The sequence below is a fragment of the Rhyacophila brunnea genome, unplaced genomic scaffold (assembly GCF_057557595.1).
Source record: "Rhyacophila brunnea isolate RB1 unplaced genomic scaffold, BYU_Rbru_1.0 scaffold_2, whole genome shotgun sequence".
Lineage (NCBI taxonomy): Eukaryota > Metazoa > Arthropoda > Insecta > Trichoptera > Rhyacophilidae > Rhyacophila > Rhyacophila brunnea.
In genome coordinates, this window is record NW_028232859.1 from 29614666 (window position 1) to 29635907 (window position 21242).

Below are 21242 nucleotides of genomic sequence, written 5' to 3' on the forward strand. Positions count from 1 at the left end.
GGGTGAGTTTTACGTGATAGGGATATTTTGTAGTAATAAAGAATGGAGGAATCGGTTGTCATTTTTAAATGTCACCGCCTACTACGCACTGATCATTTGGTTTTTGTCAAAACTTTTAATATTACCACGTCAACGTTACAGATACCTACAGCAAAATATTTGGTATTTGGCGCATATTAGTATTTTTGTTAATTCCATTAATTTTCGACAACCGAAGGCAATATATGCAATACTCTTTTAATATATTTTTTTTCAAAATCGATAGTAACCTACCTAATAAATAACAAAGACACTAAAATTTAAGGAGAAATGCGGCTAATATAATTTTTCGGAGTAGATCTGTATTGGTGACAAAAATTTCGCCTTGTAAGTTTGTTGCTTAATTATTTTTCAGACTAATGTCGAATTGTCGCTATATAATATAGTGAGATGTACCATTTTCAGTGCATTTTGTAACTTTTCTTTCTGGACCAGTTAGGTAGGGATTCCGCCAGATTTTACAAAATGCGTCAAGGGTTCCGGCATACAAAAAGATTGGGCATCATTGGAATGCGCCAAACGAGTTTCAGAATTCATCGACGCATTTTTTTACAACGTCATACTAAAGTGTGTTATTTACTGCCGGGTTTATTGAGTAATTAACACTGACTACAGATTAAAAATATATTACATGGTTAAAAATAGTGTGATAAATGAATTTTACCTAACCATTAAACATGAAAATGCACATAGTTTTTCATCAGCGCTGATAAAACGCAATGTAAAGCTATAACAGCACCTTTATTCCATTGCACTCACCGCGAGTAAAATGTACTAAAGTATTGTTACCTTACTCAATTGAATATAGTAGCCAAGATTATAACAACTAAATAATTCTGTCGCGACACATTCCACTCGCGGTGGGTACAGTGGAATAAAGGCACAGATATGCATCCAATTATATAGGTGCCTACCTACATGATTATAGGCATGAGAAGAATATAAGGAAATTTGTTTAATACTAGAACGCGTAGAAGATTTTTTTATCTCACGAAGGCGCATTCCACACCCCGCTGATCGCGTATCCGGATTAATTTTATAGGAAACTATTACCCCTACGAATTTTGCTACAGCCAATCTTATCTAGAAGGGTGAAGGTGCACCTTCGTTACGTAAAATTATATGTATTTAGGTATATTACATTAATTTTAAAGATGCATAGCAGTAGGTACGTGGTAACATATATATATATATTAGCACGCAAACAGATAATCAAATCATGTAGGTAAAAATATTTTCTGATTGATTGATCACTGGCTGAGTGGAAGGAAGGAAGTCGAGAAAACTACTAAACTAACAATGTCTGAAGCATGGCCCCCACATCCTGAAGCAGACCCCTAGACTAGGATCGTTGGCGGGCCCCCTAACTATCACTACGCCCATGTGACGTTATATAGTAGCGTTTTCCAAATTGTGTTCGAGGTTAAATTAAGGGTATTCAATTATTTCTACGATTTTTTATTTTGATGAATACGTTCACATGAATTATTATGGAGTAGGTAGTATCGACACAATAATTAAAAATGCATCGTACAACCACTCTCGAAGTAAAATACGGAGGCGACTATTTTTTTTACTATTAGTGCAAAATTGTGATGTTACTGACTTTAGGTCAACCTCAAGCTGGGCCCCCTGACCCCGGGCCCCTAGACTAGAGCCCTGTCAGCCTGGCCCCGGGGGCCATGGTCTGAAGCAACCAGATCAGCCCAGATCCGGATTCGGATGGAAGAAGATTGTTAGGAAAGATTGTAATTTCAATTATTACCGTCCTCAATTCCTCAATATTGTATCTAAGTATTACTAATGATGATTGCGAAAGGTACCTTTCTTCACTCATCACCACGATCAGTTGTAGCTAGTACCCCAATAACGTGGTCCTTCTCTATCCACACCATGCTACATGGTAACATATGTTTTATTATAATTAGGCGTGTTACACAAAAAAAAATATTTTGTTTTAATTTATATAATATCTAATTAAAACAAATGATAGATTCATTATATCGAAAAAACGAAAAACTACAATTTCATGAAGATTGGGCAAATGGATTTGTTTAAATAACGATTGCCTCATATAAGATTTAAACGTATAGTAAGGAAAAAATGCATAGGTACTAAATATTATTAATATACTTACTTACAATAAAATTTAGGAATATTATGAATGCATCTGAAGACAAGACACCGAAATCATGTGACCTGTCGCTTAGAAAACTTGCCGTTGCCACACTAATTAGATATGCAAATGAAGAAATGAATGTTATAAAAACATAATATAACTTTTATATGTATGCTTTTAGCACCTACGGTCATAGACGCCGTATATTACCAATAAATTGCGGTATTAAAATATTACATATATTACATTAAATGCCTATTATTATGTAAGTTACGGGTTTGTATTGCGTAATTTAGCTTTTTTTGCAAATTGATTTGAAAATTAATTTGTCGATAGTGGAGTGAGTGCGGAGACTGCCGCATATGGACAGACGCCTGAGGAATTAGCATTATCGAATCCAGTATTGAAGTCTTACGTACAAAAAAACAACAGTTAACTCAATAACCTGTCTTCGTTATGATAGCGCTAAGCCTATGTTTAGTGGGCAAAACCAAACGGTGCTGTTCAAAATGATTTGATAAAATTATATACAAGTGCGACTTTTTAGACAGTGGCTGACACGACACCAATACCAACTACAGAACTAAAAAAACCCGCTGTTACACAAATGTGTAGGTATATCTATCTAATCGCTATATTAGAGTTATCACAGTTATATTTTTTTGATATTTAGATACCTAAAGTAAACGGTTTGTATTAAAATAAACATACCTGGACAATTGCACGTGCGAGGAGATTTAGAAACTTATTCAAAATTTTTTGTCACTATGAGCGGAATGGAGAAACATTTGTCATAACTAAAATTTCCTTAGCAGAAAACACTATGCAGAAACATTGTCCTTAGTTAAGATTTCTATTGAAAATAATACCATATTTAAAAATTCTCTTTCCTATAGTTTAGGTAAATTATTTTATAATTGTTAAACGATGACAAAAATATGACAACTGCATTTTATAAATGCAATAACTATAAATACATATTAATATTTAATTATAATACTCTTATGTTTCCGTTATAAGTCATTATACGTGATTCCACAGGCACCGCAAGATATTTTTTTAACATGGTAACACTAGCGTCAAGTGTCATTCTTCACCTGGCATTTTGAATTTCTGCGGGCTGGTCTATAAAAGTAAAATAATATTCTGCAAGTACATGCCAAACGAATTAACACTATCAATATCCATATTGAGATACATTGTTAAATGAATTTGAGTGTATGGACTGTTTTATAGACATGCGAATTTATTTTGACAGCAGCTGTCAGTGGTAAATGGTAATACAGAAGGGGGCGTGTTCATAACAAAAGTAGTCAATGGTTAAGGATTCCTTAACTCTATACTCAGGATTATCCATAGTTAAGTCATGCTTTTCGGCGACTTATCCTTAGGATCTAAATCTTAGATTGTGCATTCCGCTTTATGACATTAGAGTATATGATAACTTTACACTCCAGCTGTAGGATAAAAATGATGTAATAATATATAGGTAACAAAAATATTGTTTACATATTATATTATCAATTTATTTATTTATTTATTACTACATATCATATTAATACGAGTAAATATCATTTGATATAATCTTATGCGAGGCGATCGAGGTAAAGAAGCGCATCAGTGTAGTAAAAAAGTAAACAGTAGCTTAAAAAACGTATACCTACCCTACTAAGCAATAAATGTGTATTTACTATTTTCTTTCGCAAAGACAATTTTTGAAGATACCATTTCTGAATAATACATCATGAATAAAGTTAACAATTGAATCGTAAAAAGGTAGTGGAATTAAAATATAACTTTGATTTTCGAGTGTGGTTAATTGTCTGCATCGGTCAGATGAACCGAACATGATAACTGGGATATAATTGAGTTTAATCAGGCTAATTTTTATATGTACAGGTGTTTGTGCTAAATAGTACAACTTCACCAACATCAATATATTTAATTAAAATTTTAATGGTAGTCAAAACAAAAGTATAACATGACTACATTTAAGCAATACAATCGTCTGAATCGTATTACATAAATTATAATTGAAAGCTATCACCTTTTATGATGATAAAATATATGGTAAAAAGGTAAAGACAGCTTTAATAATTACTTACGTCAAATATTGACAAGGTATCTAATAAAAAAATCACGGATGTGAGTGAATTGAATGTCGATAAAAATGTATGTCAGAAAAGCTTCGTAAATGATGTCAAATAAGATATATTCAAACATTATTATCACATTAGCCATCGCATTCATTCAACGTATTATAAAAGCCACTAATCGAAAAAAATATATGTAAATCGCCAACAGATATAGAGTATAAACATAGCCACGTAATAAAGGCATTATGGAATCGTATTGATCGATAATGTTACCGTATTTTCATATTTTATGATGTTACATTAACGTGCGACAGAGTTCCGCTAGTATATTTATTTCGATTGTGTCAAAAAAGAAATATATGCAGACACTAAACACCGAATGCATTTCTCTGCGTCGTCTGCCTAACTTAGCAAGCGTATGATAACTATATTTATTTACCTGTGTGTTTTTTTAACTGCAATGGCACCGGTGGCAGAAGGAACAGATTTCGTACCAACCACGAGTTAACACCGAAATGGAATCATTTTTATAGTAAATACATAAAATAACATTACGAAGATGTCATAAAAATGTCAAGAGAAAATAACATAATATCAACTAGCTATTTTGAATTTGTAAGAGGTATATTTCATCACAATGTGGGCAAAAAACAGCCGTTGTTAGGGTATTCGAAGACTTTCACATTATTATTCTTGAGGCGGCTCTCGTGGTGCAGTGGGTAAGGCGCTGGCCTTCCACCAGAGAGTTCTCGGTTCGATTCCCGGTCATGGCAAAACATTTGTGTGTTTTTCTCAAAGCCCCTGGGTGTTTGTGATTGTTCAAAATTACTAACAACCACCTTGTTTGTACCAAAAAGCAAGGACATGGTTATTAATAATTCTAAAAAATAAAAAAATATTATTCTTGAATATACTAGTAGGTATTATTTGGAGTCCTAACGATTCTGTCCACATAAAATAACACTGTAATGTAATAATAATAATGTATGTGGCGAAGTACAGATCAATTTATTCCTTATGAACAATCAATGAAAAAAATCCCATGCGTTTTCTTCTGGGATACAAATCCTGCTTATTACTTCTTCGTGGGTTCAATTACAATCATTCTAGTTAGATTCACACTTCTAGAAATTTTTCATATTCACACCAACGCCAGTCATAATTCTGCGGTCTTCAATATACCTACCTCATCGTAAGAAATGGCATGATATTGCATGATGTCGTCCATCGTGCTATTAACCTGTTAAGAGTTGTTTAGTGTTTTTAAATTTTTTTTATGTTATGTTCATTACTGATCAATTACTTTTTGCATTTCTAGTTACTTGTACAATATAAAATATCTACATTTTTGATATCATATTAGATTGGGTATGATGCCCTCATATAATATATCAATTTATTATTATATATTATCTGCGAATTCAAGTACAGTATCTGCTGCTTTTTATCAGGTAAGTACCTATGACGTGTGACCAATTAGCCCAAAACTGTAATGACACAATATAACTTAATACATGAATTTAATATAAATTGTAAGCACGCAAATTTGTTTGCTTAATAAAGTTTGTCAGATATTGTGTAAATAATTAAGTGGAGAGTAATCTCATCATAAACCTTACCTATTATACCGATTAACTTGAACATCTTTGTGTTGTCAATGTGATGTAAAAGAGTTGAACAGACGATGATGATACGATTTTATAAATATTCACCTTACAATATTCAATACGCTATAAAAATAGAGAGACATACATAAATATTTGTATTGCGAAATGTATTTGTCAAAAGTCACGGTGAAGTGGTTACATTCTGGATGCGAGCGACGCGTTGCTTTAGAGTAGGTGGGGTTGAAAAAGGTACACAGATACGAGGTCAGGAGGAGGAGTACGTATTCGGAAACACAGGTATGTAAGTGATTTCTTCGCCCCAGGACTGTTGCTTTTTGCCAACAGAGGACGTTTTGTATGGCGTAACGCCACGTTTGTAATACGAAATAATAAACAAATATGGTGGGGTCATTTTTGCGCCCATTTTCGTGACGACTTATATTAAAATACCGCGCGTAGTAAGTTATGTTCAAAATATTCATCAGGTGCGACTGGGATAGGACAAGAAATCACGTTGAAATTTATTCGCTAACCTTCAATATAAGGCAAAGGATACGATATGACAATAAAACGAGGTTGGAAAATAGTTTCAGTTAAAACGTAAACATTAGTTCCAGGCTTAGAACCGAAGCATCTAATTCTAATATTATAATATTAAATACCTCATGGGAAGACGGAAAAAATATTATCGGCCGAAGTCAAATAAACGTTTGCCAAAACAGAAAATTAATATATTTGTTTTATAATATAAAAGTCATATTCTTTGCATATCACTACACAATTCCATTGTCAAAGTATGCCCATAACATTCACGTGAATTTTATGATAATAGAATGTATTTTAATTCTGTTAACTAGACACTAGAATAGTGCCTAGTTATCAAATTTGAATAATTTTGAATTAAATATTTAGACAGCTAGTATTAAAAATGGTTCATGACGAAAACTGTGCATAGAATATGAACCATATCGTCGTGGTAAATGCAATAGGTCGTATGTCAAAAAAATCTCAAAACTGTTTTATTGCGCCATAGTGATCAGCTCAGTCATCTACACGACCTCGAATAGCTCTTATGTCGTTGAACCAATAAGAAGTCGACTATTTCAACACTTGCAAAAAGACGAATCGACACGTCATTGATATTGGTCAAGCCAAACAGTTGTATGTCAAACCTCATCATGACAGTAATGTTTTTGTTTGTTTCTATTCCTCGTTCTTGACGTTATATTCAAGAATTCATCAAATAATTCGATGTAAGTAATTTTCTAACCACTGTTTTATTTAAATCTACTTTATAATTACATTACTGTTGTTAATTTTAGTAAATTTTTCAAGATTCTTTCTAGAGATACTAACCTTACTTTTTGTCTCATTTATTTATTATTGCCAAAGTAATTATTTGTTCAAGATCGACAGTTTTAATAAGACACTGTTTATTTAGAGTAAAAATTAGTTATATAATAATGCAATTATTATTAATTAAATAGAAATTTGGTACACGAATCTTTGACATAGAACCTTTTGCATCAGGGAATTCCGAGCATCGGTTTTGACATACGATCAATTGCATCTGTTCCAGATTACCAAAAAGCTATCAAAATGATTAATGGAAGTCGTGGGCGGTACTTGGTATCTTTAGCAGTCAGCAAAATTACTTCATCTAAGAATAACGGTAAGAATAAATAAGTTTATCTCGTCATAAAACAATACGGTGTGGAGTGGAGATGACATTTTGCTGAGGAGCATGAACGATTATCAAATTTAAAAATCATTATTTTCTTCAGGACCTCAAGTAACCTGTGGAGTCGTAGGAACCACTGACGATGTGGCGTTACAAGTTGAACCTGGGAATGCGGCGGAAATTGAACTCTTAAAGCATCCATTAGAAGAAATTTTTCAAAATATTGGCTCAGAAATAGAACTCGATTTTGCTGAAGTTAATAATACTTTGACTGTTGAAACTCCAATTTTAGAACAAGCAGAATCATTGTTGAAGCAACCTTCGGACATAGAGATAGCAGAGAACACTGTATCAACACAATCAGCCCTGAGACAAAATATAAATTATGATATGACGATGGCTGAACATCTAAGTGGCCCTGAACATTCACTATCTGACAGCAGTAGTGACTCTGAAGATCTGTATCAACCTGAAGCTAATCAATCAAGCTCATCAGAAGATTTAGAGGAGTTTGCTATGCAGTCTGACACCCATGGTGATGAACCTAATGAGCAAGTCAATCAAAGAAAACGAAAAGGGCAAAGCATTAATTGTAAACTGTGGAAGAGGCAAAAAAACTCTCAACTGCGATTGCTAGGCAAGTCTTATGTGGGTTTTGAGAAGAGTGAAGAGTCCGGCAAGTATAGACAAACGTCTAAAAAAAATCTAAGACCATAGGTCCACGTTGTGGTGGGCATAATGTGCGTCCTCAAAAGGGTGGGCCAAAAACAGCCTTTAAGTGCGATACAATTAGTGATAAACAACGCACCGTGATATTCACAAATTTTTGGAAAAAAACAAGTTGGGATTCCAAAAAAACATTTGTCACCGAAAACGTTTTGCAAACCACCCCAAAATACAGAAGAATCGCCAGTGAAAACTCAAGAAGAAAACAAAGCTTTCGCTTTTATTTTACAGCAAAAAATGAAGAAACTGAAGAAATAACTGAAAATATAATTAAAAAACAAGTTTGCAAAAAATTTTTTTTAAACACTTTAAGTATAGGGGAAAAATGCTTAAAATTATGGACCTCGAAGGTTGAAGAGCCGCAGTCATCTGAAACGAATTTAAATAACCAGAAAGATGCAACACTAACTATTTCAGAAGAGTTAGAGACCTGGTTTAACTCTCTGCCAAAAGTTGAATCGCACTATTGTCGATCCTCTTCAAGTAAGTTATACCTGGAGCCAATTTTTTACAGTTTTCGAGACATGCATCGCTTATATCTAGAAAAATGTGCTTCTGAAAATAAAAGAAAAGTATCATGGGGTACATTTCAAAATACTTATAAAAAATTGAATCTAGACATTTACACGCCAAAAAAAGATCAGTGCAATGAGTGCACTTTGCACAAAAACGGGACACTCGACAAAGAAAGTTTTCAGAAACACATTAAAAAAAAGAACGATGCTAATGCGGAAAAAGAGTCTGATAAATCCTTAGCTCTGAAAAATGAAAACATCAGATGTTACACAGTCGATTTGCAAGCTGTTCTTCTTTCGCCTCGTTTAAATGCTTCAGCAAATTATTATAAAACAAAATTAAAAGTACACAACCAAGTCTATTATAACCAAGCCACGAAGGACGTCTCGTGTTATGTATGGCATGAGGGAGCTGGGGGGCTTGAAAGTGACGTCTTTTGCACTATAGCTACTAAATTTATCTTGAAGGAAATCGGCCATCTGGTACCGCAAAAAGTTATAATATGGAGCGATGGTTGTGCGTATCAAAATAGGAATGTAAAATTATCAAACGCACTACTCGACATCAGTATGAAGAATAATCTTATCATAGAACACAAATATCTGGAAGTAGGGCATACACACATGGAGGTTGACAGCGTCCATTCAACAATCGAAACGAAGCTGAGAAATCGAAAACAAATTTTCGTCCCTGCCGACTACATGGCTATCATTGAAAGTGCAAGAGTAAAGAAACCATACAAAACACTTTATCTCAGCCATGACGATTTTCAACAATTCAGCACAGACTACTACAGCAGTATTCGGCCTGGAAAGAAAACTGGCGACCCATGTGTAAACGATGTCGTTGCATACCAGTATACTCCAGAAGGTTTAATAAACTTTAAATTGGACTTCGGCCATACATGGAAACCACTTCCAACACGAGCGCGAGTTTCAATCGCAAGCAGTGAACGATTAAAATTATACAATGGGCCTTGCCCTATTGAGGAGAGTAAATACCAACACTTGCAGGTACTAAAACTATTAATTCCAGAGGACTACAGAGATTTTTACACCAGACTACCGTTTAAATAAAAAAAATACTTTTTTATAAAAAAAATTAAGTATTCTTTTAAAACTGCTATTTTTACTTTTAAGTAGGTATTTACCTGCTCTGTTTTAATGCTTTTTTAAAAAATATTTTATGTATTGTATTTTAACTTTAATCTTTTCTTTTAAAAATTGTAATTGTTTTTAAAAGTACCTAATTAAACAGATCTCCAATTTATAATAAATCTACTTTTTCATTAGTCTAAGCTTACTTTTTAAGCGTTTATGTACAAGTGTATAACAATATGTATATTAATATAATATAATCTGTATAATATTATATTCGTTTCATTATAAATACCAAATTTTAGTGAATTAAATATAGGTATGTATACATAAAAATTGGACTTATGTCAACAAAAGTGGCCAACATTGATGAGCAAATAGTCGTATGTCAACCTAACTTTCTAAATATTCATCTTACGTAAAAATGTTGATAACCATCTTAACAGGGAACAAATTTAACCAAGAAAATAAATTTGTGAAAAAAATCGGTGAAATGGGGTTAAGATGGGATAGTTTTTTGTCTCTCCTGAAAAGTTTGGTATTTTTGACATACAACCTATTGCATTTACCACGACGATATGCAAAAAAACGCAGTAAAACGGCATTTTCTTGTTCAAAATAGTAAATATTTGCAATAAATGTAATTTTTTTCCCTAATTTGTCTATAAATAGAAGTGTTATTTTCCGTTTGTTTTTTTTTTAAACAGTTTTTATTGATTTGCTTAGAATGCATCTACTCATAGTTACATAGACCATAATATTAATTGATGTGCATCGAAGATATAATATATTTAATATGTAGGGAGTAGTTCTGGGCAGCTAATATAAAATAATAATAATTTAGTAAATAAAATCAATTAATTTTGATTCCCGTTATAAATTCATTGTGTAGGTATAAAAAATAATCATATTATTTACAGTTTCAACTTAATAACATTTTAATATTATATGACCATGAGGGCCTATCGTTGACTGCCAGGCGGAGGTGTAAATAATAAACCATGGAGGTTCACCGGCAGTCAATTTCATACAGTAAAACGTATTACGTGGCATTTATGAACGATCGAAAGATGTCAGCTGTCATTGATGTCAATATAATTAATATTGATGAAAACCAGTTTTTTATAAACAACTAAAACAACCAGATGCCGATCATGCAACATACAAAGATGTTCAATTTATAAACATATAGTAAATGGCACATACAAATTAATTCAATGAATTGGGTATTGCTTGGGATTGTTTGTTTTAATAAAAATAATATTAAATATTATATGGTACTATGTAGAGTGAGTGATTTGATCGAAGCGTGTAACTTTGTTAATACCGTGGGAAGCTGACTTTTGACAGCGTAGCAACAAAATGCATTTGTGCAACCAAAATGTACCACTTAACTTTAGACATCTCGTCTCGTTGTAATCTTACAAGTTTTTATAGCAATGGATGACAAAATGCATAAGAAATGCCAAGCAGTGGAGTTCAGTTGGTGGCTTTAAAAGCATGTAATTTTGGTGTAGTGCACGTTTATAGAAATGTTGTTTAATGAATTCAAAATTTTTTCTTCCTTCCTTCCCTTCCCTTCCCAACCTTCTAAATTTCGAATAAACTATAAATTAATAATTATGGTATTTCTACGTCAGCCGAGGTCGATCCATCGATAGATGAAGGTCTCCCTAAGCTCTTTCATTCGTCTTAGTGCCTAGTTTTTCGCTATCACGTAGGTACATCGGCTGAATTCTGTCTGAAGTTCGTCGTAAGTAGACATTATGTAGATCGGTAAATTGATTCAAGACGAAAATACAAAAATAAGTAACAACGTATGAAGATAATTTAAATTGACATTTCAATCTTAAATTTTGCCAATATACCAAGGCCTACCACTATAGTCAGGCCGTGGCACGAAACTGTAAACTTCAATGGTAGTGTAGTATTGCTCATATTTCAAATGCAATATGGTAAACTGTAGAAATTGAAAATTGTTGCATATTGAAATAAATATGCAATCGATAATCTTCATTTTCAGTTTATCGCATTGCATTCGACAATAATCAATAATTAGCACTACCACGTAATTCGCAATTTAAGCGCTACGGCCTAAATATAAACGTCCTTGGTTGACACGACCACCCGTGACTGCTACAAATATGCCACTGGTAAACAGGCAGTGATCATAGTACTTAGTTACTCACCAGTGGCTGGTGTATGTCGCATGTACATTGAAGTTACATGCGTCTAGGGTTTCGGGATTTTCCCGACGGGAATTCTCGGGAAATTTTCCATCCGGAGTCTCGAGAATTTAAATTTTTAACATTTCGGGAAATCTCGGATCTCAAGATTTTTTTCTTGGGATTCGGGATTTCTTTATCATCAAATATTAAAATTCTTCTATATGAAAAAAGTGGACAGAAAACACAAAACTTTTTAACACAATTAAGCCAACGTCGACTCAAAATGAACGCAATTTTTGCAACATCAGGGAATTTTGTGTCTCAAAAGCGTACGCGATTGTCAGACGTAGCGATTGACAGTCTGTGTTTTTTGAAATTCTATTTTTTGAATTATTTTTGTTTTCCTCTGTTTTGTTTGTTTTCTCACATAAATAAAAAAAAAAACATATTTTTTTGGAAATTGTCTCTTTTTACACTGATTTTAGGATTTTTACAGGTTTTTTTAAATTTCCCGTTTTCTCGGGAATTCTCGAGAATTCTTTTCCGGATATCCCGAATCTCGAGAATTCAAAATTTCACCATTTCTGGAAATCCCGAATCTTGAGATTTTCTCTGGAAATACGCAACTCTACATGCGTCACAGCGTCGAGCTGCGGAAACGACTACCGTACTAATAGCAAGTTATATATGGTCGACGCAGCGACACTACGTCCCATACAAACATTATGAAAAATTAAATACAGAACACGTAACAACCACACGTGGCTGTCTTTAGTGGTCGTGGCCGCGCGTGGCCTAAGTGTTTACTTATTTGAAAAAATCGCTAATACTCGAGACTCATTAGCCAAAAATAAACAAAACATAACACGTAATAACTGAATAAACGGACGCCGACATGACCATAGATAGAGTAAACCCTGTTGCTCAGCCTTTATTTGAATAATTATAATATTACACACGTTCAAGCGAATATGAGCGCCACATACAAAAAAATATATTTATTAAGTGCGAAGGTGAGATAATAGTTATCTTTCAACCAATTATTGGTCTAAGCTTTCAACTCTTATTTCTTGAAAATATATATACTTGAAAAAGAAAAACATAGGTACGTGTTAGAAAAATCCTAGAAAAACGTCAATGGTTTTCATTGCTCCGGATATTGATATATTCCACTTGCGTGAGTTGGAGTTCAGTGGACGTTATTTTATACATTCTTAAAATAGAGAGCTCATTCGGTGTCCCAACCTACTTATAAGTTTTTTTTTACAATATTTCTATTTACTCTTCTAATTACACTGTTTTTACATAAACGTTGTTAATATTATCTACTGTTACATAATATGATTTTTCTCCCATGTCATGTTGTATAAGTCTTGAATTTATAATTTGTAATGTTCATAAAATTAATAAATTTAAATGTTAACCATTAAATATCGACCCGAGTACAAGCCTTGCAGATAATTTTTAAAAATGAACTACCTGAGGGGTGTTTTTAAATTCATTTTTCAATCATTTCATTTTTGGAATCGAATATAAAATTACTTAGTAAAGTTGGCATCGGCATCTTTGTACTTGCTAATAAGTTGTAAGTTACAGTAGATATAATAATTTAAAACATTGTGAAATCGATTTACTAGTAGATCTGTAATCATTTGTTTAATGAATTTGAACGTTTCTCTGGATTTATTCACAATTGTTTGTTTGTATGATGTGCCACTTCATTTATTTTGTTGGCGCATAACGCGTTCTCAATTTATGGAATATGCCTACCTATTGGCTACTGTGGATAAACGAAATAGGTAAGTCAGTTTTCAGTGGCCAACTTTCTTTAATCATCGTAAAAAGCGTGTTTATGTGTTGATTTTTCTCATATTATTCAAAATAATTAGCGAGAATCAGACTAAAGCAAATATGAGCATATCTACCCATGACGTACGAGTATTGATTTTTAATTTTTCATAAAAGGTAATGTACATAACAATTTACTTCAAGGAATAGCTATAAGAAGTGGTGTTTGTGTTTTATATAAGCAGTGACGTATACCTATTTACAGAAAATTTATTTAAGGAGTTTATTGGTCACCGGTTTACATCTAAAAATGATTTCATTAACACTTAGTAAATATAATATACAATATGGATGGTGTATGCATTTATAACTAGAGAGAATTTTCCGGGAAACAGAAATTGTTTACTTCATTATATAGGTACCGGAAAGAGAGCCTTCTAAAATCGCTTCAAACAGAAATATTTTTGAAATAATTTGATTGAAAGATATATATTGACTCTATTATCATTATAATAATTTGTGTTCGCCCCCATAGCTCATTTACACTCGTCTTGGTCCTTCGCTGCCACGCACTTCAACAGTTAATCGGTATTATCGCCGTTTAGTGCCCTTTAGGTCTGTCATTAATTGTCAAGCGGTTATCTAAGTTTTTTATAATTTTATAACAAGTAATCTTATCTGCCTTCTCATCCATTGGATGATTTTACAGTCTTCACGAATTGTGCCCAATATGCAACATTCAATGATTCTGACTTAATTTGTATATCTCTCGTACATTAATACTTTGGACGCTGAAGACGCACCTGGCGCGTAATGACCAGGCGGCCGATCGATGTAATTAAAGTGCATTTTAAAGGTGGTAATTAAAAAATCATTATCTAGTCAGCAGTGAATGAGTCATTAAGGGTCAACCATTAAATATCTATGCAATCAACACAATGTCGGTTAATTTGAAAGATAGCGTATATAGGTACATTATACGTTTGTTACGTTACACATTGGGTGATATGATAATAATTCATATATCGATCTAAATACTTATCTTCTTCACTCGTAGACAGACAGCAGGCATATTTTAATGATATAATTGAATTGAAACTTTCACCATTAAGCTAAAAGTCAAGTTTCCGATCGTGTTGTCTATTTTGAGACCACAAAGTAAAATGATTTTAAATTCACAGCCACAATAAAATGCAGAGTTCACTGGTCGACAATAAAAGAGTTTAAAAAAACATTAACAGGTTTGCGAAGATTCGCTAAGCGAGATGGGTAAACATTTTGCGATTCAGCTAACGTTTTAAAAATAGCAAAGCAGTCTTTGTCGATTAATTATAAGCTAAAAAGCCAGACGGAGGCGGGCCCGCGGAGCGATTTTACCTGTAGAAAACTTTTGATTATTAATCAACATGGCGGATGGCGAATCGAGAGCGAACTTTAGTATGTGGTGTATATTATTCATAATTTTATTACGATGTTTCGAAAAGAGAAAGGGGTAAATATAATTTATAATATCCTTTTAAAGGAGTCAATTATACCATCAATAAAAATAGTATGAAAAACAAACGCCGTAAACAATTTTGGAAACAAATAAATGACTAAAACTGTTATAGACAATAATAGATTAAATTAACTTACAGTTAACGTCTGATAATTAATTATGCAGCTTTAAGAATCAGATGAGTGCATACCTGAAACAAATAAGTAGACACTGGTTAAAATATGGAAAATGCATGTTTTCTTAGGTCAATTATGAATGTATGTGTATCTATTTGGGGCACGGAAACGGAAGACAGAAGTCAAGAAGAGAAGGAATCACCATGGCATGCAACTTATTTCCTTTGATGATGTAACACTAAGAAGATTGCTAAGGAAGTGGTTTGAGCATTGATATTTTTTAGTCCGCACAAGATACTAACTACTTCTTCTTCTTATCGTGCCAGTCCCCTAACGGAGGTCGCTCTCATCTTTGCTCTTTCACCTATTATCTGGAACAGTTTGATGAAGCTGCTCTCGTACGAATTACAAAGGTTTTTTAAGCCACGAAATACGGCGTCGTCCATTGCTATGTTTACCATTGATCATTTCTTGCATAACAAGTTAGGGATGCTGTACTTTTGTCCTCTCATAATGTCACCGAGGTGCTGTAGTCATGTGGTTTTGATACTACGCATTTTTCGCTCCTCTACTATTTGTTTGAAGGAGTAAACATTCGTCACCTGTTCAGTTAAATGAATTTTGAGGATGTCTACACAGTCACATCTTGAGAACCTCAACCTAATGTCTACTAAGTACTAATGGTAGGTACTTAATCAATCATATATATAAATTAATTTAAACTGCATCTGCAACAACTATACGTAAGTGATAAGGATGTATGCCTCATGAAAGAATTAAATACAACTCGGAGCAGTGTCAGTTTATTTTAATCGGTGAGTTTGGATAAAATATGCTGCGCGTGTAGCTAACAGTCAGTCCTGACAAAAGAACTTAATTTAAAAGTAGGTATATTATAAAAGCTCTACTGTGGGATGGAGCTGGTTGTTTATATTGCATTATATTTAATAACAAATTCTTAAATTTAATAAAATGTACTTTTTGGTTAGTTCTTTCAATGGGAAATGTAACATATTATTAATGTAAAGCTAAGTATGGAAAAATAAGCAAACACTATTACCGCATTGGTCGGACACTACATTTATGACGCAGGGAAAATACATTGCTACTTAGAATTTATGAAATAGAAAATATTTTTCTCGCATATAAGGCCGCCACGTTATACTTTGGAAGCAAACAATGTTTTTAGCAAAATACCATTTTCGACATGAGTAGGTAATAACGGAGTGACCCATAAATTGCTGAATAAAGAACGCACAAGACCAGGCGTACTTTATAAGAATTGTCGAGTTTAATGTGACTAGAAAAATAAATGTATGAATAAACGTAAGTACCTACTCTCGACCAAAACGAACGTTTTGTAAAAAAAAAATGAAAATGCCGCAAATGATGTTTTTTTAAGATTCAGTAGATATATGACAATATGTGGTTTTAATATATTATAACAAAATGTTTAAAATGAATTATGTAATTACAAATTTTAAGTCCTCAGGAACTCCTACATTTTCAAAGGGTTCCAGCTCGCGTTCTAAAGATTTTTTGTTACCGGTTACAAATTAATTATGGGGTTTCTGGGTTCTGTTCCGGTTCGATTACCAGCTCTGATTTTAAACAAGTTCCCAAAAATAACACGAAGCTACGTAAGTGAGCTTTTCATAACAGATTCTGCTTAATATTACGTGGAAGAGTATAATATATTCTTAAAATATAATTTAATAATACGCTTAAACGCGTGAATAATTAACAAGAAAATAAACTTGATCATAGATCGGTAAGAAAATAAACACAATGTGTTTACATTTTGCAATAAAAACCTTCAACCAAACCACAACTATAAACAAAATGTTTCGCAGTCAACAATCTCTTCTGCAGATTCTATAATATTTTAGCAAATATATTATTGTGTACATAAGCTTTAGTCGCGAATAAGAACGGAAATTTCTCAGAAATATACGTTTTAACATGAATATATATCTACACAATTTCTGCACACAAACAATGAGAATGTAAAATCCTTAAATCCTTTCTTAAGTTTTCACGATACCTACGTATTACTTGCGTATGTGTATTCAGCTGTTTATTGCTAGTTAATCGATTGTTAATGATGGAACATTCAAGGGAAAGGTTAGAGGACGGTCAAAAATCGAAATAGTTAACCATGCAGTGTCACGGCTGTAAAAGATATGGAGAGATGGAGGGATTTCAACGTGCCCTTAAGTTCATCTCGTACGGAGCATGGTCTTTTCTATATAACTTAATTAATGCAGCGGAAACATGGAACATAAAAGCAGCATATCGATGCATTTATTTGAGATACGGTGATGGACCTCACGACCCCCCGGATGTCAGGCGTACACATATCCTTGAAAAGCGAAGTATAAAATGCAGACTTACGCCAATATATCTGAGATGCTTACAGAATAACAATTTCGAAAAACTGTTTGGAAACATTTTGTATGCAATAAAATAATTGCAAAGATTTTATTTTATATATTTTTTTTCCACAAAGTTGGCGATTAAAATTAAGATGCAAATGAGGAAATTTGACCTTCATTGTATTATCAATGTCAAGTAAGGAGTGTTGGGTCGAGGATAAAATATCACCAAAATAAACTCGTGGGAAAAATCACGTTTGTAAATATTTATAAATACTAAGAAATAGTACCTACATAGGTATAATATTACTTACCAGATGTAAAAGTCCATACTTTAAACGTTATCATGCGGAAATACAGCAAATTTAATACGTATGTCTGCACGGCGTAGATTCAAAAAGATTGTTAAACTAATTAGGCAAATTAACAATAATGTGTGGAGTTATTTATTGAATTGCAGACAGTTGTAATTAATTGAAATGTCTATGTATAAAATTAATTAAAATATTACACAGTAAGAATTAAAAATGATACGAGTTCTATTACGTACAATTTCTAAAATACACAATTAATACCTACCATGTTATCATTAGTGGGGTATTTTTTTTTCAATCTTAATTTGATACGAATATCATGACAAAATGTTACGACAACAATATATATAAAGTCGACATATTAATTACGATAATTAATTGTTAAAAGTTAGTTAGACATGATAAAAAGAATTCGGCGAACGGGGTTATATTTTAATAATTATGTCGGTCTGACACTAGACATGAAGAAAGGCATGATATATTGTTTTAAAAAAAAAATTGATGTGTGTTTTCATGAAAGATTCAATATAAATTTAGCACTTAAGTTTGTAGACGTAGTAATTATTGTACAATTAATTATTAAATAATGGAAATGTCTTTTGTACGGTAAACTTAGGTTTCCGTTTCAAAAGTAATGTAATTTTTTTACCTAATATGCACGATAAAGTGAAATTACTACCTATTTTTTTTCTACATGGGTCAATTAGGGATGACGTCAAAAGAGTATATGCTCATAAGTCATAATACAATGGCGAAAAGAGTAATGTCCAGCAATTCAGAAAGGCGTAGAAGAGCAGTGTTGCCATCTTTTTTATGCTGATTATAGTACGAAGGGGTAAAAATTATAGCATTTCTAAAAAATATATAGTACTGGAACATTTTTCGTCTTGAATCCTTTAAAATTATAGTATTTTGGTATATTTGGCGTAAAATTATAGTATTTTACATTTTTCGCGGAATCAAAATTATAGTATTGTACTATAATTATAGTACGGTTGGCATCACTGTAGAAGAGTCAAGTCAATTCGCTGATTAGATGGAGCTGGACAAGTGGAAGTAGTCCGCCACTAGATAGTGGCAGAATTGAAAAACGCAAATGTCCAATGTCAAAATAGTCCAGAAAAAAGAATTCAAGTAAATATAGTATTGTATTGTTTTTATTCATATTATACAAGATGACTTTAAACGAAATATTATATTATATATTATGTAGGTTTATGTGGCGTGCGGTAACAAAATGGAAATTCTGTCAAATAATACATACACAATACCTACCTACTATACTACTATGTATTTTATTGTTTATTTGGGCCGCTAAGTGTTTTGTAACAAGGTTTAAGTTATAAGTAAGTACACTTTCTATATACCTAGTTTCTTTTTTAGTATTGCATTGCATAATGAACACATAATATTATCGATATATACTATTTTAACACATATTTTTGGGCATGCTCTGAGTCCACAGCATCTATGAACCGCACGCCACTGGTAGCTACAATATTAGCTGAAATTCTGTGTATGATTTATTTTGAACTCTGCCACTTGCGCTTCTCAATTCTCATGACGATGCCAATATTGTCGTCACTAAACCGTCGACTTCGGCCGCCGTAAGTTAAGGAGTGGTTAATGCTATTTAGACATGCGTCCGGTCCTTATAACGATCGCCCTAAGAAAGATTACATTAATAAATCCATAAACGTAAAATTTTATCTTTACTATGCTAATTTCTGTACTTCAGAAGAACACAAATAATGATAGGTTGATACAATCAAATAAGTTGATAATAGCCGATAATGAGTATGATGTGTAAGCTGGACAAAAAAATACAACAGTCGGTATTGATTTTAACGAGCGGCCAACGGTATTTGGTCAAAAATAATACGGCAGTGATTGATGTTCGCCTCCTAACATGGTCAGGTGTGCGTCAGGTGCCAGTTTGTATCGCCTCCCAGTTGCATTGGGCAAGCATGATTAAGGCGGCGCGCGGCGTTATCCCAAGTGCTCTTCGAATTTGGTCGCCGGAAATGCCGCCCACCGATCCCTCCCGCGCGCTGACGATGCCTCAATTTTGATTCGTCGGCAATTATTTATAATATCGATTGTATCGGCGTGAGTATTGGTAGTTATGTAACAGTTACCTGGCAACAATAGATACTTAACACAACTCTTCTTAATGATGCAGTTATAAAAACAATTCGAATACTAAACGACAAAGCAGAATGTGTAACAATTGTAAAATATTCCTGAATAGCAAGAACGACTATTTTTTTACATTTTTCCAACCAACATTGTGGTGTATGCAGCCATCAGACGGCGCTTCTAAAAAAAACTCGCCAGTCTCCATGTTTCTAGGTTACGCCATCATTCAATAGTTCCGTTGAATACACAACTTACAACGATGTTGTTTACCCGTTGTCTTCTATGGTCGGAATCTTAGTAGATTGCACTTTTTGAAGAGAGAACCAAACTAGTACCTACTCCAAAACACATAATGATTATCAACGTTTAGTAAGATGAGCCACATACGGATCAACTCATACTACGAGTGGCCATGTGATGAGGAGTAAAAAACACGCGCGCATCGCACGACTTCTTGCAGTGTGCTTCGCCACTAACATTATTTATCCCCCCAATAAAATAGAGGCCATGGATATGAGGTATGCTAAGTTTAGTGCTCACAAAAAGTACAGTTTATTTTCTTAATATCTGGTTGATTTGAAGAATAGACTTTCGGGCACATGCCATCTACATTTATTTCGGCAAGAATAGATAACGTAATACAATAATATCAAATAATTCTTAAGTACATAAATATAAACTAGTCACATAGGTATTATAATCATCGTGATAGCACATTTCTTACGGTCATGCAAACTCAACAAAGTGTGGTAGTCGATTTAGGTAAATTTTAGGGGTGGGAGTAAAAGGGGGGTAAACGAGACCATTACAAACATCCATCTTTGGATACATGGATAAAAATGTGCATTTAATCCATAAAACGGTACTCAACTCTCCGACCGATACTAATTTATTGTCATAGGTGTGGATGGAGTGCAGGTTTTAAATGTCTCAAATAAAATCAGGATTATTAATGTGGCATCA

The 21242-nt window shown here is 33.2% G+C and overlaps 2 protein-coding genes across 3 annotated transcripts in view; one reads left to right on the forward strand and one right to left on the reverse strand.

The window, feature by feature from the left end:
* Sema1b (Semaphorin 1b) overlaps nt 1-21242 on the reverse strand; it is a 467015-nt gene that overhangs the window by 139360 nt on the left and 306413 nt on the right. The window lies entirely within an intron of this gene.
* Nucleotides 6961-9097, forward strand: LOC147072180 (uncharacterized). Its single transcript, XM_085946727.1, has 3 exons — nt 6961-7114; nt 7441-7533; nt 7646-9097. The coding sequence occupies exons 2-3, from the start codon at nt 7461-7463 to the stop codon at nt 8257-8259; spliced, it is 687 nt and encodes a 228-aa protein (XP_085802853.1). The 5' UTR covers nt 6961-7114; nt 7441-7460; the 3' UTR covers nt 8260-9097.